At 42.6% G+C, this 14811-nt stretch overlaps 1 protein-coding gene across 7 annotated transcripts in view; it reads right to left on the reverse strand.

The window, feature by feature from the left end:
- The window catches only part of UNC5D (unc-5 netrin receptor D), a 524695-nt gene that overhangs the window by 67138 nt on the left and 442746 nt on the right, over positions 1 to 14811 (reverse strand). For all 7 annotated transcript variants that reach the window (XM_027600322.2, XM_027600321.2, XM_027600320.2 and 4 more), the window contains one exon: positions 13124 to 13156. In XM_027600322.2, the coding sequence (XP_027456123.1) occupies positions 13124 to 13156 (33 nt within the window). The remainder of the gene's footprint in view (positions 1 to 13123; positions 13157 to 14811) is intronic.

The raw sequence follows: 14811 nt of genomic DNA on the forward strand, positions 1-14811 counted from the left end.
AGTGGGAGAGGGAAAGGGATGGAGGCTTCTGGGTGGTGGTCTGCTCTGACCACCCAGAACCAGGCATGTGGCAACTGGAACCGATCCCAGGGTTCCAGTCTCTGCCTGTGTCACACAGAGAAAGGGAAGGGCAGCTATACTCCCGCTTAGGCTCCCACCCTCCTTCCACTCAGTTAAGCTCCTTGGAGGACGTAATTGTACTCAGAGCAGAGAGAGGACACAGAACACAACAGGGGACCAGGAGTAGTGAGAGAATTTTGGCTTGAAACCAATTAGCCTTCCCCCTGCTTGCCACTGGTTCCTCAGGCAGTACTGACTGATGACACTATCAGCTTAAAAGGCGTATCTGGGGAGAACACACCTGCTCAGCATCCGAGCACAGACAGAGAAAGAGCCTGGCAGTGTACTGAATGCAGCTGCTGAGTTGGCAAAGTAGAGACAATGACCCCTTTTAGTGCCCCAGGTGCTAAAACAGGCAGGAGCAGAAGCCAGGAGGATGACCAGGGCAAAAGACTTCAGCTGGAAATTGACATCCCTAGACGAGAACATCCCGAGACGAAACTGAGTAGCAGGAACAAGTTGTGTTTGTTCCTCTGTATTCCTATCTTGTCCTTTATGCTACCCAGACAAGCAGAATTCTCCTTCTCAGACACAAACCGTGTTTTTAGGAAAGGACCTATGCCTTCAGATTGAGATTTAAATGTTTGATATGGTTCAATGCGTTTCCCAAGAATATTTGCCGAATCTATTTGACTTAAGTCAAGGGAATGAAATACTGAATTACAGAAGTTAAAAAAATAAGAATGGGGACTTTGGGGGTGGGGGTCGGGGGAGAAGGGACAGAGATCATATGGAGGGCACCGTGTCCTTATAAAGCTTACCCTTGTATTTGGTGGGACAGTCTAATCTAAAAACCAGAAGTCAGTAGACTCCTACAGGAAGATAAGCAATGTGGTATTTATTTTACAAGAACAATCTGTCTTGGGAATTAAAAACTTCAGAATCTAATAATTTCATTTATTCAACAAACATTTGTTAAGGGCCAACCATGCTGTGGAAATGAGGATGCACGGATGAATTAACATATTCTTGTTTCTCATCCAACAGTAGTGATGAGATTCTGACAGAGGCAGACACAAGTTACTCAAAGCCACATGTGTGTATGGAGAGATGTAATCAGATATCCTTACCCACAGCTCAAACCCTTCCAAAGTTGGGCCACAGTGCTTCTTTCTTCTTTCTCTTCTCTCTACCTGCTTTTACTTCACCTTATTCTTTTTGTCTTTTTTCCTCTGTCTCACTCTTTTCTAATCTGTCCTCCAGGAAAGGAGAGTGGTTTCCCCTATAAGGACCGCTGTGTGCTTACAAACATAATCCATTCGCTTTTCTTGTGTGTTCAGGACTGGCTCCAGAAGAATCTGAGTTTCAGTTCCACATTTTCCACTACAACTTCATGGGACAGGGGAGGAAGCGGGGCGTATGCATGCACGTGCGCACATAGGCACACACTCAACTCTTATCGAAACATTGGAAGCCGCCACTGCTCCTTCCCAGGCGAGTCTTTCCAACCACATGACCACCTGGTGCCAGCACTACCCAGGCGCTGGCCACTTTCTCCATGGCCCATGTCAGTGCTCATGCTCCCCTTTGCTGCATTACCCTACACCCCAAACTCAGCTGTAATTTACCTGCCAGATGGATGCCTGCTAGTGAATGGAAGGTCACTGTAAAATATCGCCCCACCCCACTGGGCATCTAGGTACCACTCATCTGTCAAATGCCAGCTCAGGGTCCACCTCCTCCAAGAAAGTAAGCTTAGCCTGGCTGATCCAGCCAACCCTGCCAACCATGTTCTTCTAAAGTCCAACATCACTTCAGGGTTCCAACAACTCATTTTGGATCATCCTTGTTACTGTTTAATTATCTGAATGCCAATGCATTCTCCCTAACTGCTTTAAATACCTCAAAAGCAGTAATATCTCTACAATTTCCCACAGAAAATTTGCAAATCACTGCAACTATTCATTGATTGTTCGCCTGGTCTCCAACTGTGGGAAGAGAAGCATTAAAGAAATCACAGTCTGAGGTTGATTACGGAACTCCTGCCACAGGGACTCCCTTTACATTTAACACATATATATGTTTACACCTATCTGCTTGCTCACATACACATGTGTTACTGGTCTGTTTGCTCAAAGTGATTTTAAACAGAAGCACTGAGACCCCGTGCCTGACAATGCTATTCCGTTTTCTGTAGGCACAGGATACTGTTCTCTGACTTTGTTTCACGAATGAAGCTTTAGGTATCAATGTGTTATTTATGTCTTTCCTGTGTCTTCACCCCCATTTTCCTTGATCCAAGAGTCACAAAACCTTTAGGCAAAGCACGGAAGGACCCAACATGTGGTGCAAAAAAATGGTTGCATAGGGGAAGGGAAGGAAAAATAAAGTAAGATGAAAATAGAGAGGGAGGCAAACCATAAGAGACACTTAACTCTAGGAAACAAACTGAGGGTTGCTGGAGGGGTGGTGGGTGGGGGAAGGGATAATTGGGTGATGGGCATTAAGGTGGGCACTTGACGGAATGAGCACTGAGTGTTATATGCAACTGATGAATCACTAATTCTACCTTTGAAACTAATAAAAAAATTGTGTAAAAATCTACACCTTAGAGAAAACACAACAAAACTGAGAACTGACTAAGAAATCTCTTGTATTCCAAATTAGTCAGGAACTACTGAGGAGTATGTTCATTGCTGGAAGGAGTATGGAATATCTGCAGAGAAAGGCTGCAAAGATTAATAGAGAGCTGGAAATTAGGACCCTGGAGAGGCCATGTTTATGGGTTCATTTGGCCTGGAGAAGGGAGAGCTGTAAAGTGACTGGAGGTGATCTTTAATGCACACAGCGTTGTCACAAGAGGAGAAAAGGCCCACAGTAGGCACTCAATGACCCTTCCTTTATGATGACATGAGTAACCAACGCTTCGCCGTCTCTAACAAGGACTGAACAGGAGGACATAGCCTTTTATTATAGCAATTGGGACTCTGGTTAGATATTAAAATGACCTTTTCTACAATGAGGGTTGTTTAAAAAAAAGTGTGGTGTAGTCCTGAGGGAGACTGAAATTTCCTTTCAGAAAGTCTCTGGGGAAAAAAAAAGCAGCATGACTTGACAGTTGTCCGCAGGCATTTTATTTATTTATTTTTGGTCAAAGCTGGTGAGAAGGAGTAAGTGGCCTTTCAAAGCCCCTGTGAACTTCCTAGTGCAAGGACGAGGCATCAGCAAGTTCTATGTCTTTAGGAATTGCCATCATACCTAGTCATTTAGAGGAACCAAAGTAGTCCCCAAAGGATGAAATACAAGGGCTGTTTACTAGGTTTGCCTTTCTTCACATGTCTCCCATGTGAAAGACTGATTATTACCACTAATTAATGGGAATTTAACCCAATTCTCATGTTATGAGCTTAACTATATATCAGATTAAAATCTTTTTTATAGAATTAGATAGCTACACACAAAATTAAGGAGCACAGCAAATGCCTTTCAAAACACAGAATACTCTATCTCCCATTAAATATGGTAGAATGGCCATTGCTGCCATTTCAGGAGAAAAACCAACAACTTGACTATCATATACTAGAAACGGTGAATTACCAAGGAACAAACATCATCAAAATTCACAGATGGAAGACGGAAGAAGCTGTTGCTGGGCTCACTCCCCAAGAAGGGCAGCTCCCGGCCGTCTCAGGACCTGCCCCTGACCCCTTGCACAGCCAGTGCTGTGGATACAGAGTCATGTGCCAGAATATTTAATTAGATGCTGAAATAAGATACAACAGAAGTTTCTGTTAGAATGGTTTATGCTTGCTGTCATTGAGAAGCAACATTTTTTAATAACACGTCAGAAAATAGCTTTAAATGGCCAACTACGGTGAACCACTCCGATTATATTTGCACTGCTTGGAATCTTATAACCCCTTCACCAATCAGCACCTCGGCTTTTCTGATCTCCTGTCAAAAACCTCATTATTGATATTGTGGTGATTGTTGTTTTACGTTTGTAATGAATGACCACAGAGTCAATTCTTAAATGCACTTACTATGTGCCCGGCACCATTCTAGTTCAAGAAGCGCCCTCCTGCTCACCTGCCCTCTTACTAACTGAAGAAATGGAGGCTGTCCCATGTGAGCGCACTCCCCCAAACTCTAAAATTCCTCTGCTCTTTCCCGCACATTTCCTTCCCTTTTCTCTGTTCCCTAAGTAGCTGTTCCTCTTCTGTGTCAGGCCAGCTCTAATTCTGCCCTCTCCTGCCTCCCCTGGGACCTGGACTCATTCATTATTCCTTTTTGGTCTTGCATCTTCAAACTTTTCCTCTGCACCTGAGCCTTGCCCTCTGCCTCCACACACAGTCTAGTCTTCTTAGATCACCTCTCCCCAAATCTTTCCCCCAACTTCCCCTCAGATAAACTTCTCAACAATGCGGTCTTCTCTACATACATAGATTCTTAGCTGTTTGTTTAAAAGAACTTAGAGCATTTTTGTTTAACATTCAACATTTCTTAATATATGTTTTCTTAATACATGATTTCCCCAACCAGTTAACTGCTGTCCCTGCTAAGGGAATAAATAAAATACCCGTATAAGGGGAGAAAATGTTTAGGAAGTATAAAAACGGACAGTATGCAAGGAGAAAATGCATCTTCCAACTACTCCAGAAATAGTCTTGATATTATCTTTGAGAACTTTCGGGGGAAGAAATGTGAATGTCCTTCATTTATCCTTTTTTACCCTAAAGGCTCTACATTATATTTCCTTTCCTGTACTTTGCTTTTTGTTGTTCCACATACAGTATTTTGCAGGTCTTTCCTATCAGAACCTGTAGATGCACTTCATTTCTTTTTACATTTGCCTAGCCTGTTGCCAGGCAGTCTGATTATTAGTCCAGTATTTCAATATTCGATTGTTCTCTTACCCTTTAAGGTCTTTCTGCCAAATCACTGTTCCTTTTTGAAGGTTGTTTACTACCACTGCCTCAACAGGAATGTTCTCTGTCTTACTCTTTCCCACTGCTCTGTAGCGGCAGACAAGCCAAGCCAATCCTCCTTCTAGAGAGATAAAAAAAATGTTCCTTAAACTCGATTCCTCTACTTTCTTCTTTCTTACTTAGTAACCACCCTTCATTCTCAAAGTTCTATAAACAGACTTTAAAGCTCCCTTCTCAGCCCCTTTCCTTTCTCCATGCCAATCCAATTGGATAATCATCACAAACAGTGCTATTTCCTTGATGTCTAACACTCTCCACTGGAGATCTCCTGCCTCATCTCCTGTCTGCAGACCTCATCCCATATCTCCTTCCTGCTCGATGGACAAAACCACTTGCATGTTGTGCTAACATCTCAAATCTGTCATCTGACTTCTAGATTCATCATTCTCACCTCCTCAAATATTTTCTTCTCTTGAATTCCCTTTTTCAGGTAATGTGACACCATGAGTGAGAATGAAGAGTCATCTTTCATTCCGTCCCCATTGAGTCCTTCTCCAAACCACTCACATGCCTTACTTGTTACATCTCCAGTGCCTCTTGCATCTCAATTTCAACAGGAGACACCCCACTTGACACCCATGGTGTTCAGTCTCATTGTACCTTGTACACGGTCTTGGTCACCCAGAGACATTTTACACGTGGATTCGTCTTCCCAAACACAGTCCTGGTACTGCCACTCCAACACCTTTCAACGACTCTCTAATATGAATTGAGTCCACTCCAACAGGGACTTACATTATGGCTCAAGACACTTTATGCTCTGCACCATCCCATTTTTCAAAAGCTTTCACCCACTTCTCATTCATGTGGACCCTACTCTCTGGCCAAGTCTGATTACTCATTTTTTCAAGTAGACCTTATACTCCAGGAGACATTTTTTTTTTTTTTTTTTTTTTTTTGGTTCAGATTTTTTGCTCCTACTGAAGGGCTCTTCCCTCCAATATCTGTTTCAATTTTAGCCATTCTTCCAAGATTGCCAGTAAACGTAATCTATTTTATAAAATATTTCTTGGTAGTGCACATTCATGTATGTTATGGTCCTCCTTTTAAGCAAAGCTGCCGGATTTAGCAAATAAAAATATGACACAGTTAAACTTGAATTTTAGATCAACAATGAATAATTTTAGTGTATTTTCCATGCAATATCTGGAATAATGCTTATGCTAAAAACTTATGTATCTGAAATTCAAATTTAACGAGGGGTCCTCTCTTTTATCTCGTAACTACCTTTGGCTGCAAAAGAACTGTGCTTTTTCCCCCCATCAGATATGAAGACCAAGTTAGAGTAGCGATAGAGTCAAAAAAGAATAGGATTTAAACTCCAGCCCTTGAGAAAAATGACTTCAATTTATTTAATTTCCTATCCTAAAGACTGAAGGCACAAACTCTATAAACTTTGAAACTACTGACAAGTGGAGAGATAGGGCCTATGAATTCATATTCTAACAAGTTATCTGGGTTATTCTCTTGTTGAAGAACATATTGGTCTATCAACTACTCCTCTGTGCTTAGTTGTGAGTTATATAATGAACAAACTCCCATCACATTCATTAAGGGCAGAGTCAACAATATCACTGAAAACAGTAGTAAGAAAAGGCACAGACTTATTATAGGATAAAAATTGGATAATAAGGATACTGGAAGTGGTAAGAAAATTACAAATGTTGCCTATAAAGACATATTGGATTGATTCACAGTAGGGATGATCCTGAATGACAAAGCAAGTCATGCAATTTGCAGAAAGTGCAGTGTTTATGTAATCGAAAATAATCAGCAGGAGGTGAAGAAAAATGATGGGCAAAATAAAAAAAAAAAAAAAGTGTTTTAAAGCATGGCTAGAAGATCAGCACTGAGGCCAGTAGCCTACTGTTAGCTTAGAAGAGCCTAAAAGTCTGTTGAGAATGTGAAGGTAGGTCCCAAAGTCCCAGACAGTTGTATGGGCTCAAGGCACTATTCAAGTTTTCATAGCCTAAAAGAATGTCCGAATGTAGTGTGGGTCCCATATCTTCTGAGGCATTCCTCAACCCTATGAAGATCACAGAGGATGGTGATTCCCAGGCCTCATATGATTCCAGTATGGATGAAGGCAGTGTGTTTTTGGAAAAGATATAGAATGGGATGGGTGTTAGTGAGAAGAGTACACCTTGTTTTTAGACTTTAAGGACACATTTGGACCATTCTTTGATGGAAATGATTCTGGAAAGCGTTCATTTTGGGCTTTAACTTTGTATCTGGTAGAGAATAAATGATTATTCAAGATTGTTCCTTCCCCTTTTCTCAAGTCATTTATCATCTTCTATGTTGTAAATTGTGGGGAAGAAACATTTCTTATTTTTTCCCTCACATTTCACTGGGACAAGACTATATAGAACAACTGTATAATAAATAGCTACTACATAAATGAGTAAAAATATTTAGAAGCACTTATTTTCACCTTAACAACAAAAGGCCCCATGAAGAGTTAACAGGAGGATGTAAGGCATTAACTCAAGTGTTTTTTGAACATCGAGTACATACTAGGCCAGCGGTAATGGTTACAGGTGTTAAGAGTAAATAAGAGTTAATCCCTGCCTATAGGTAGATAGGATAATGTCTGAGAAGAGGAATCCAGACCAGCATCAGAACAATGAAAATATACTATAGAATTAAGGAGATAGTTTGATACTGGCTAAAATACAGGAGTAACTAATGTAGGCTTGGTGGGTGAAGGTCTTGCAGAGGATCTGAAGGAAGGAATGAGCTTAACAAGTTAAGGCTTAAGTGGTGGGAACGGGTTTTTGGGCAGAAGTAACAGAATGTACATGAGAAAATGGGCAGAGGGTATTCAGAAAACCCAGAAGCTTTATCTGGCTGAAGAATATAGGAAGTGGCAAGCACGTAGGAAGGAACTTACCTAATGATTAGGCTGATTAAGAAAAGGAAGCTGAGACCAGATCATATACCTGTTCAGTACCTCGGACTAGATCTTAGAACTAATGGCGAGCAATTGAAGAGCTTTAAACACGGAGGTGGTACGACCAGAATTTATGTTTCAGAAAGGTCAGAAAAATTGATGAAGGGCAAAACTGGATCCAGGGAGGCCACTGTAGCAATCCTGGTTGGGAATGAAGATGGACTGAACTTTTTAAACTTTTCTTCTGGGACAGCATGTTCTTTTCTTTTGGTTTTTCTCTTACTCTGCCTGCTATTACTTTTCTGTCTTCTCTGCAGTGACTTTTGACCTCTTCTACATCTAAATGTTGATGCCCTGTAGGGCTCAGCCCTCCACTTTCTTCTCTGTCTCCAAGCACACTCATTAGCCCGGGATCTCTTTCAACCTAATGGCTTTAAATATCATCTGGACACTGACAAGCCCCAGATTTATGTCACCAGCCAAGACTCTCCTCTGACCTCGAGACTCATATATTCAACTGCCTGCTCAACCTCTCTACTTAGATGTTTAAGAGGTATCTCAAAGTTAGCACTAGTAACACTGAACTCTTGATTCTCCCTCTGGATTTGCTAGACCACATTTTCTCCATTATCAGTAATGGCAACTCCATCTTTTAGCTGCATGGCCAAACTTTTGAAATCATGCCTGACACCTTTCTTTCTCTCACACTTGATACCCAACCCATCAGCAAATCCTCTCTGCCTTCCAAAGATACCCAAATATGACCCATTTTTACAATTTCTAATGTTGTCTATCCATGCCAAGTCACAGTCATCTTGAACCTTGGTACTGTAAGAGCCTCCATACTGGAACAGCCTAGATTACTGTAACAGATTATTGTTACAATAGATCACTGTAACAGGTCTTGCTTCCGCTTTGATCCCCTATATGTGGACACTCAATCCAGCAGGTAGAGTTTATCCTTGAAAATATTAGGTCATGTCACTATGATTAACGCTCAATGGCTTCCCTTTGGTCAAAGTCATAGCAATGATACATCTGGCAGTTTCCCCTCTCATCCCACCTTCTCTGATCTTAGCTATCAGGACTCTTCCCTTTGCCACTCTGCTCCAGGTATCCTGGCCTCCTTGCTCTTCCACAGACACTCCAAGCAAGTCCCCACTTCACCACCTTTTCATCTGGTATTCTGTCTGTCTGGAACACTCTCTTCCAGACATCCAGAATGTTTGTTTTTCAGGTCTCTTCTTAAATGTAATTTTAATACAGAGACCTGCTCTGAACACCTTATACAAAAAAAGCAACTACTCCCTTCGACCCCAGCTGAGCCCCTTACCCTGCCTTATTTCTCTTCATGACACTCACCATCAACACTATAGGTTTTCCGGTTTGCATCCATCCATCTCCACTCACTAAAACAGTAAGCTTTGTGGAAGCAGAAACTGCACCTGTTCAGCCCAGTGCTGCTTCCCCACCACCCCTGCCTAGCATGCGGTAAGCACTCGGTAGACAGCTGTTGAGTGAATGGAGGGAGGGATATGGGTAGAGTGAAAATGGAGAGATGTTGATGAACTCGAGATCTGTTCGGGTGGTAGAATAATCAGACTGTAATGATCTATTGAGTAACGAGCAGAGCAGGAGACAAGAGAGGAAAAAGAGGGGTCTCAGAGACTGCCCAAGATCCACCCCTGGACAAGTGAGTTGATGGTGTGGTTTTGACTGAACTAGAGAAGATGGGATGCAGGACTGAAGAATAGGGGCAGAGAAGGAGAAACTGACTTTTGGAAAAGTTGAGATGGAGGTCCTGGAGGTGGCCGACTCTGGACATGCTAATGGGATTTGTGCTGAGCAGGCATTGCTGCTAGGTGCAAAACAACTATGTGGAAAGGAGATGAAGAGAAGGCCGTGTGTGTGTGTGCGCGCGCGCGTGCGTGTGTGTGTGCGCGCGCGTGCGTGTGTGTGCGCGCGCGTGCGTGTGTGTGTGCGCGCGCGCGCGCATGTGTGTGTGGTTCTGGGTTATTTTTTAGGGGAAAGCGAAATCCTTCTCATTGCTAAGGTGAACGTGCTGAGCGAGCCACTCCTCAGGAACCCATGGCCTTTCAGAAAGCCATGGCCCCAAGCCTCCATGGAGCCCCATTGTCTGAAGGCAGCCTTTTTTCTGTCTGACTCTGGGGGTGCGTGTTTGCCATTCAGAACCTACTATATTTTACTGCACCTCCTGACATTGTTACACAACATTTATTGAAAGCACATTTGATGGTAATGAAGTTTCTATTAACTATGATTAAATCTCATAAAGCACCTGAAGATAATTTAAGATGTGCAGAGGCAGAAAATGAAACATTCGGTTTAGTACATTAGGAAATGTAATTGATTAAATTATCTCATTTACAATAAGTGCTTTCATGAGCTATGCGGAGCACATATTTTCCCCAGTTTGTCATTATGATTTGCCAACAGATATCTTAAGACCTCACTTTCTCTTTACACCTCCTTGCAACTCAAAGCCGGCTCTTTGGCCCGCCTGCTCACAGAGCACTGCTCGTGAGCTCTGAGTAATGTCTTCTATCTACCAGGCCTTGCGGAGGATCATGTGTACAGCTATATATGGGAACAGGTTGTTTCTCAATTATCTTCATAATTGACTTTGATTTTGCATCAGTGATGATTCATGTCGTCTTAAACTAAGCCCCTCTTTCACTAAACAACCATAGCTTGAAATTGTAAAATGCACTCCTAACCATGCAGCTTACAGAACCCCAACTGGATTCCTCTGGGAGCCTTTTGCAATCACATTGATTCTGTTAAGGTTTTATTTTTAGGAAATCACAAATTAAAACAGTTTAAGCGATTCCGTTGCAGTATCCAGCAATTAAGCATGGTGTTCACGAGCGAGAACCCCAAGCAAAAACTAATTCAGGAGTCCCTGAGGACTAGAAATAGCTACTGTGGGGTTTATGGCTGGAAGTACAGATGTAACCAAATTAGAATGGCACAGGACTCACAAACTAAGCATGAAATTAATTTTTAAAAAACACAGTCCTAAGTAACTCTCACGGTGGCCACCACATGGATACCCATGATCTTGAGGGTGTTCCACATGACCCCCGGTGGGGGGCATGGCTACGTCATCAGGAGGCAGCTGGGAGTCCAGCTGTCACCCTGAGCTCTTGACACAGGCTCAAGCCAAATATTCACTGAGCCGATTTTCTTCCTCCCTCCCTCAGCATACACGTACCCACACATACACAACCAGGTTCCCCCAACTTCAACCTTCCTGAGTTCAAAATCAAGCCAGCAGGATGTCAGGGGACTACTCCTTAAGTACCAATCATGATGTCAGGGGACTACTCCTTAAGTACCAATCATTGACAGGCCGCGGACCTCAGGGGAAAAAAGTTAAGGAAGTTTGTTTTTGTTGTTCTGCCAAGTTCTCCCACGCTGCAGGCAATGGCCCCGTTATCTCTCAAGTCCGCCTGGAGCAACAACGCAGTATGAACCTAACAGCTTTCCTGGCTCTTTCTCTCAGGTTTCCTGACCCCTGTCCCAAGGTAGCTATTTCTGTCTCTCCTCACAGGGTCTTAATTCCTTCAAAGAAGTTAGCTCATAAAAGCTATTAGCTCTCCCAAGCTATTTGAATTTTAATACCCTAGGATTTAAAAGATCAAAAGTCATTCACTTTATGTTAAAGTGGGAGATACTGGCCAGGGACATCTTCTACAAGCTTATAAACCAAACTAGGCAGCTCGCTACTTTCCTGTTGCTAAGATCTGTGTTGCTGATGCCCTTCTATCTCAACGTTTCCCTGGAATACCTGACATACTCCTGAATGCTTCAGGATCATTTGAGGAACATATGAACACATAGATTCCCAGGAGGACCCTCCCCCTCCCTTGTTCTGATTCATTTGTTCTATTCTGAGGTGGGGTGTATTTTACAAGTTTCCACCACACCCCAAGATTCTGATGCACATGGTTGCTGATCCACTTTTTGAGAAATACTTTTCTAAGACAGTCACTCTCAGCCCAAGCTGCACATTGGAATCTGAGGATCTTTTAATAAATAGGCATTCCTACCCTTCTATGTGGAATCTAAAAATGAAAACAAATGAGCAAACAAAACGGAAACAGATTCATAAATACAGAGGACAAGGGGGTGGTTGCCAGAGGGGTGGGGGGATGGTGAAATAGGTGAAGTGGATTAAGAGGTACAAACTTCCAGTTATGAAACAAGTCCCAGGATATAAAGTACAGCGTAAGGGAATATAGTCAATAATATTGTAATAACTATGTATGGTGACAGACGGTAACTGACATCACAGCAGTCATTTCCTAATGTACACAAAAGTCGAATCACGGTGCATATAATATTGTCTATCAACTACAAGGAAAAAAATCATATATACTGAAATATGCATTAAAATTTTCAAATCCTAAACAAACAAAAAACAGGGATTCTAATCCACCCCAATTTTGATCCCATTGATCCGAGGATACAGCCTGAGAACTAGGGTTTTGAAAAGACCTCCAGGTGGTTCTAAAGTTCAGCCAAGGCTGAAAACCGTAGGGTCAAATGGCAAGCTGCCAACCATTCACGCTGCACGGCTTTTCCCAAAACTGTTGGCTGTGTACGGTGGACATAATACAAAAGCCTCCCCCGGAGGCCAACCTGTGGATGGAGAGCTCAAGCCAGCACTGACACCAAACTTTTCAGTTCCTGATGATGTCATTGGGGAATACTGGTTTCTGATCTACCCAGTTGCCATGGAGTTCACGGTTTGCATCTCAGGTGCCCCTCCTCCTCCTCCTCCTAGGCGGAGAGGCTTGTAGTCAGGCTCTTGACCAAGGCTGCTCTCTTGAAAGCTTGTACTGACAAATATTTATTAATTTTAATGCTATAAATCTCCTTGGCAATAAGAATCCTAGATGACATTTGCAGAGAAATGGACTCATAGGCAGGCAGCATCAAGACGAGAGATTTACTTTTACTTTGAGGGAGGGAAGGGGTGTGCATATTTCCTTTCGATTCCAACCTCTGATATGTGACTCCAAACTCGATGAGGAGAAGCCCTGAAAGCCCTGGGTCTTTCGCACAAACTTCAATTCTGTTTGGCTCCTAAACAAATACAACAGTAAGGCAGCAAATATGAGAATAAATTATATTCACAAGAGGAAAAATAACTTACTTTGGGGTTTTATTTCATGAAGAGGTTTTTTATCTAAAAGAAAGAAAGAGAAAAAGAAAGTTTCATTTAATAAATTTACACGGAGCAGATAGATTTCCTATATCACTGTATGTCCACCTCTATAAATGAAACATTTTCTCTATTTTTGCAGACGATATGGATTATGTTGTCCGTATTTTTCCTGTTCATTCTAATTTTGTGTTTTTCTCTTGTGCAATGTTTTCCTGGGATGATTGCTTCATTCCTTTTATTTATTATTTTATTTTTTCTTTTCCCTCAGGCTTACTAGAGTTTCTCTCTGTTACATTTGCTAGATTCTTATCAGCATGATGAGAGCGGTGAGCTCGCAGCGAGTCCCTAGTTCCTATACAGTCAGAAGACTGCTCAGGTAAAGGATGCTATTTCACTGTATGTGATGATGGAAAAAATGAGCTGGTGAATACCTATTTAAAGGGATCCTACATTGGTTTAGTGGTTATTACAGCCTGGATGAAAAAGTTCCAGGCTATGCCGTTTGCTCATCCTTGTTGAGGATGGGTGCAGTATTGGGAGCTTGTTGGAGGTTTGTTTGTTTCCTATCCCTCTGATCTGTTTCACCATGTACCATCTCTCTGAATGGCACAGTTTGTTTCATATCGCTCTGAAATCTGACAATGTGTACCATCTCTCTGTAATCGGGGTACTGGGCAGTTCAGCAGGCAGGTGAAGTGGACAGAGAAAACTCATTCAGGGATCAGGCTCAGGTGTAGACCTTTTTATCATTTCTCCCCACTGCCCTCCAGCCACCCTGTCCTGTCCTGTCTGCCATCACTACAGAACCTTGTAAATCACTTTGAGACTTGGTGCCCATGGCTAACTTTGTCTTAGATTACAGGCCGTCTACTTCCCAGTCCCCATTCTCCGGCTGTCCCCGGCCAACACAACTCCACCACGACACAGAAACCTGAGAAAAGGGTGCTTTAGTCACGGCATCAAGATTCCAGAAGATTTGCATGGCGTGACCTCCCTCTTCTCAGTGCCCTTCTGAGGACTTCGACGGAACATGGTCAGACTGTAAGCTCTGAGGCTGTTGCTCATTATTCACAGAATCACAGGATGGTAGGGGGACCTTGAAAGGTCACCTTACACAGTCCCTTTCCTCCACTTGCCTGAAGGCGAGACGAGCGGGGTGAGACACTGTCATTTTGGATTACGTTTTTAACGGCATCAAATCTCGCCCAGTGCATATTGGAGAACTTCATAAACATTATCTGACTGCCACATAACCCCTCCCAGGCAGAGAGACACAGCTATATTCTGAATCCTTCACCAGATATGTGTTACCCTAACCCACTGCTGCCCTTAATACTGATTCTGACAGAAAACCCTTGCGGTGTGCTTCACTGAAGACAGCTCTCGTGTGTTCTGCCATCTGATTTGTTATGGAAGTAGCTTTTAAAAGTTGTAAGTCACAGTCTTGCAAAGGGACCACCATTTTGTCTTTTTCTCATCACAGGGAGAAAGGTTAACTGGCAAGGGGTAATTCCTGACCAATCTCTCTTTAAAATGGAAAATCTTCATAAAAGATAATGATTTGCTCAAGCAGATAGGATCATATTCAGATTTTTATACCATCAGGTTTCTTAAAACAGACAACACTTACATCCCCCTTCCCGCCCGAATCGAGGGCAGCTAGTTTGCCTGAGAGC

This window comes from Zalophus californianus, chromosome 2 (genome assembly GCF_009762305.2).
Source record: "Zalophus californianus isolate mZalCal1 chromosome 2, mZalCal1.pri.v2, whole genome shotgun sequence".
NCBI classification, from domain to species: domain Eukaryota; kingdom Metazoa; phylum Chordata; class Mammalia; order Carnivora; family Otariidae; genus Zalophus; species Zalophus californianus.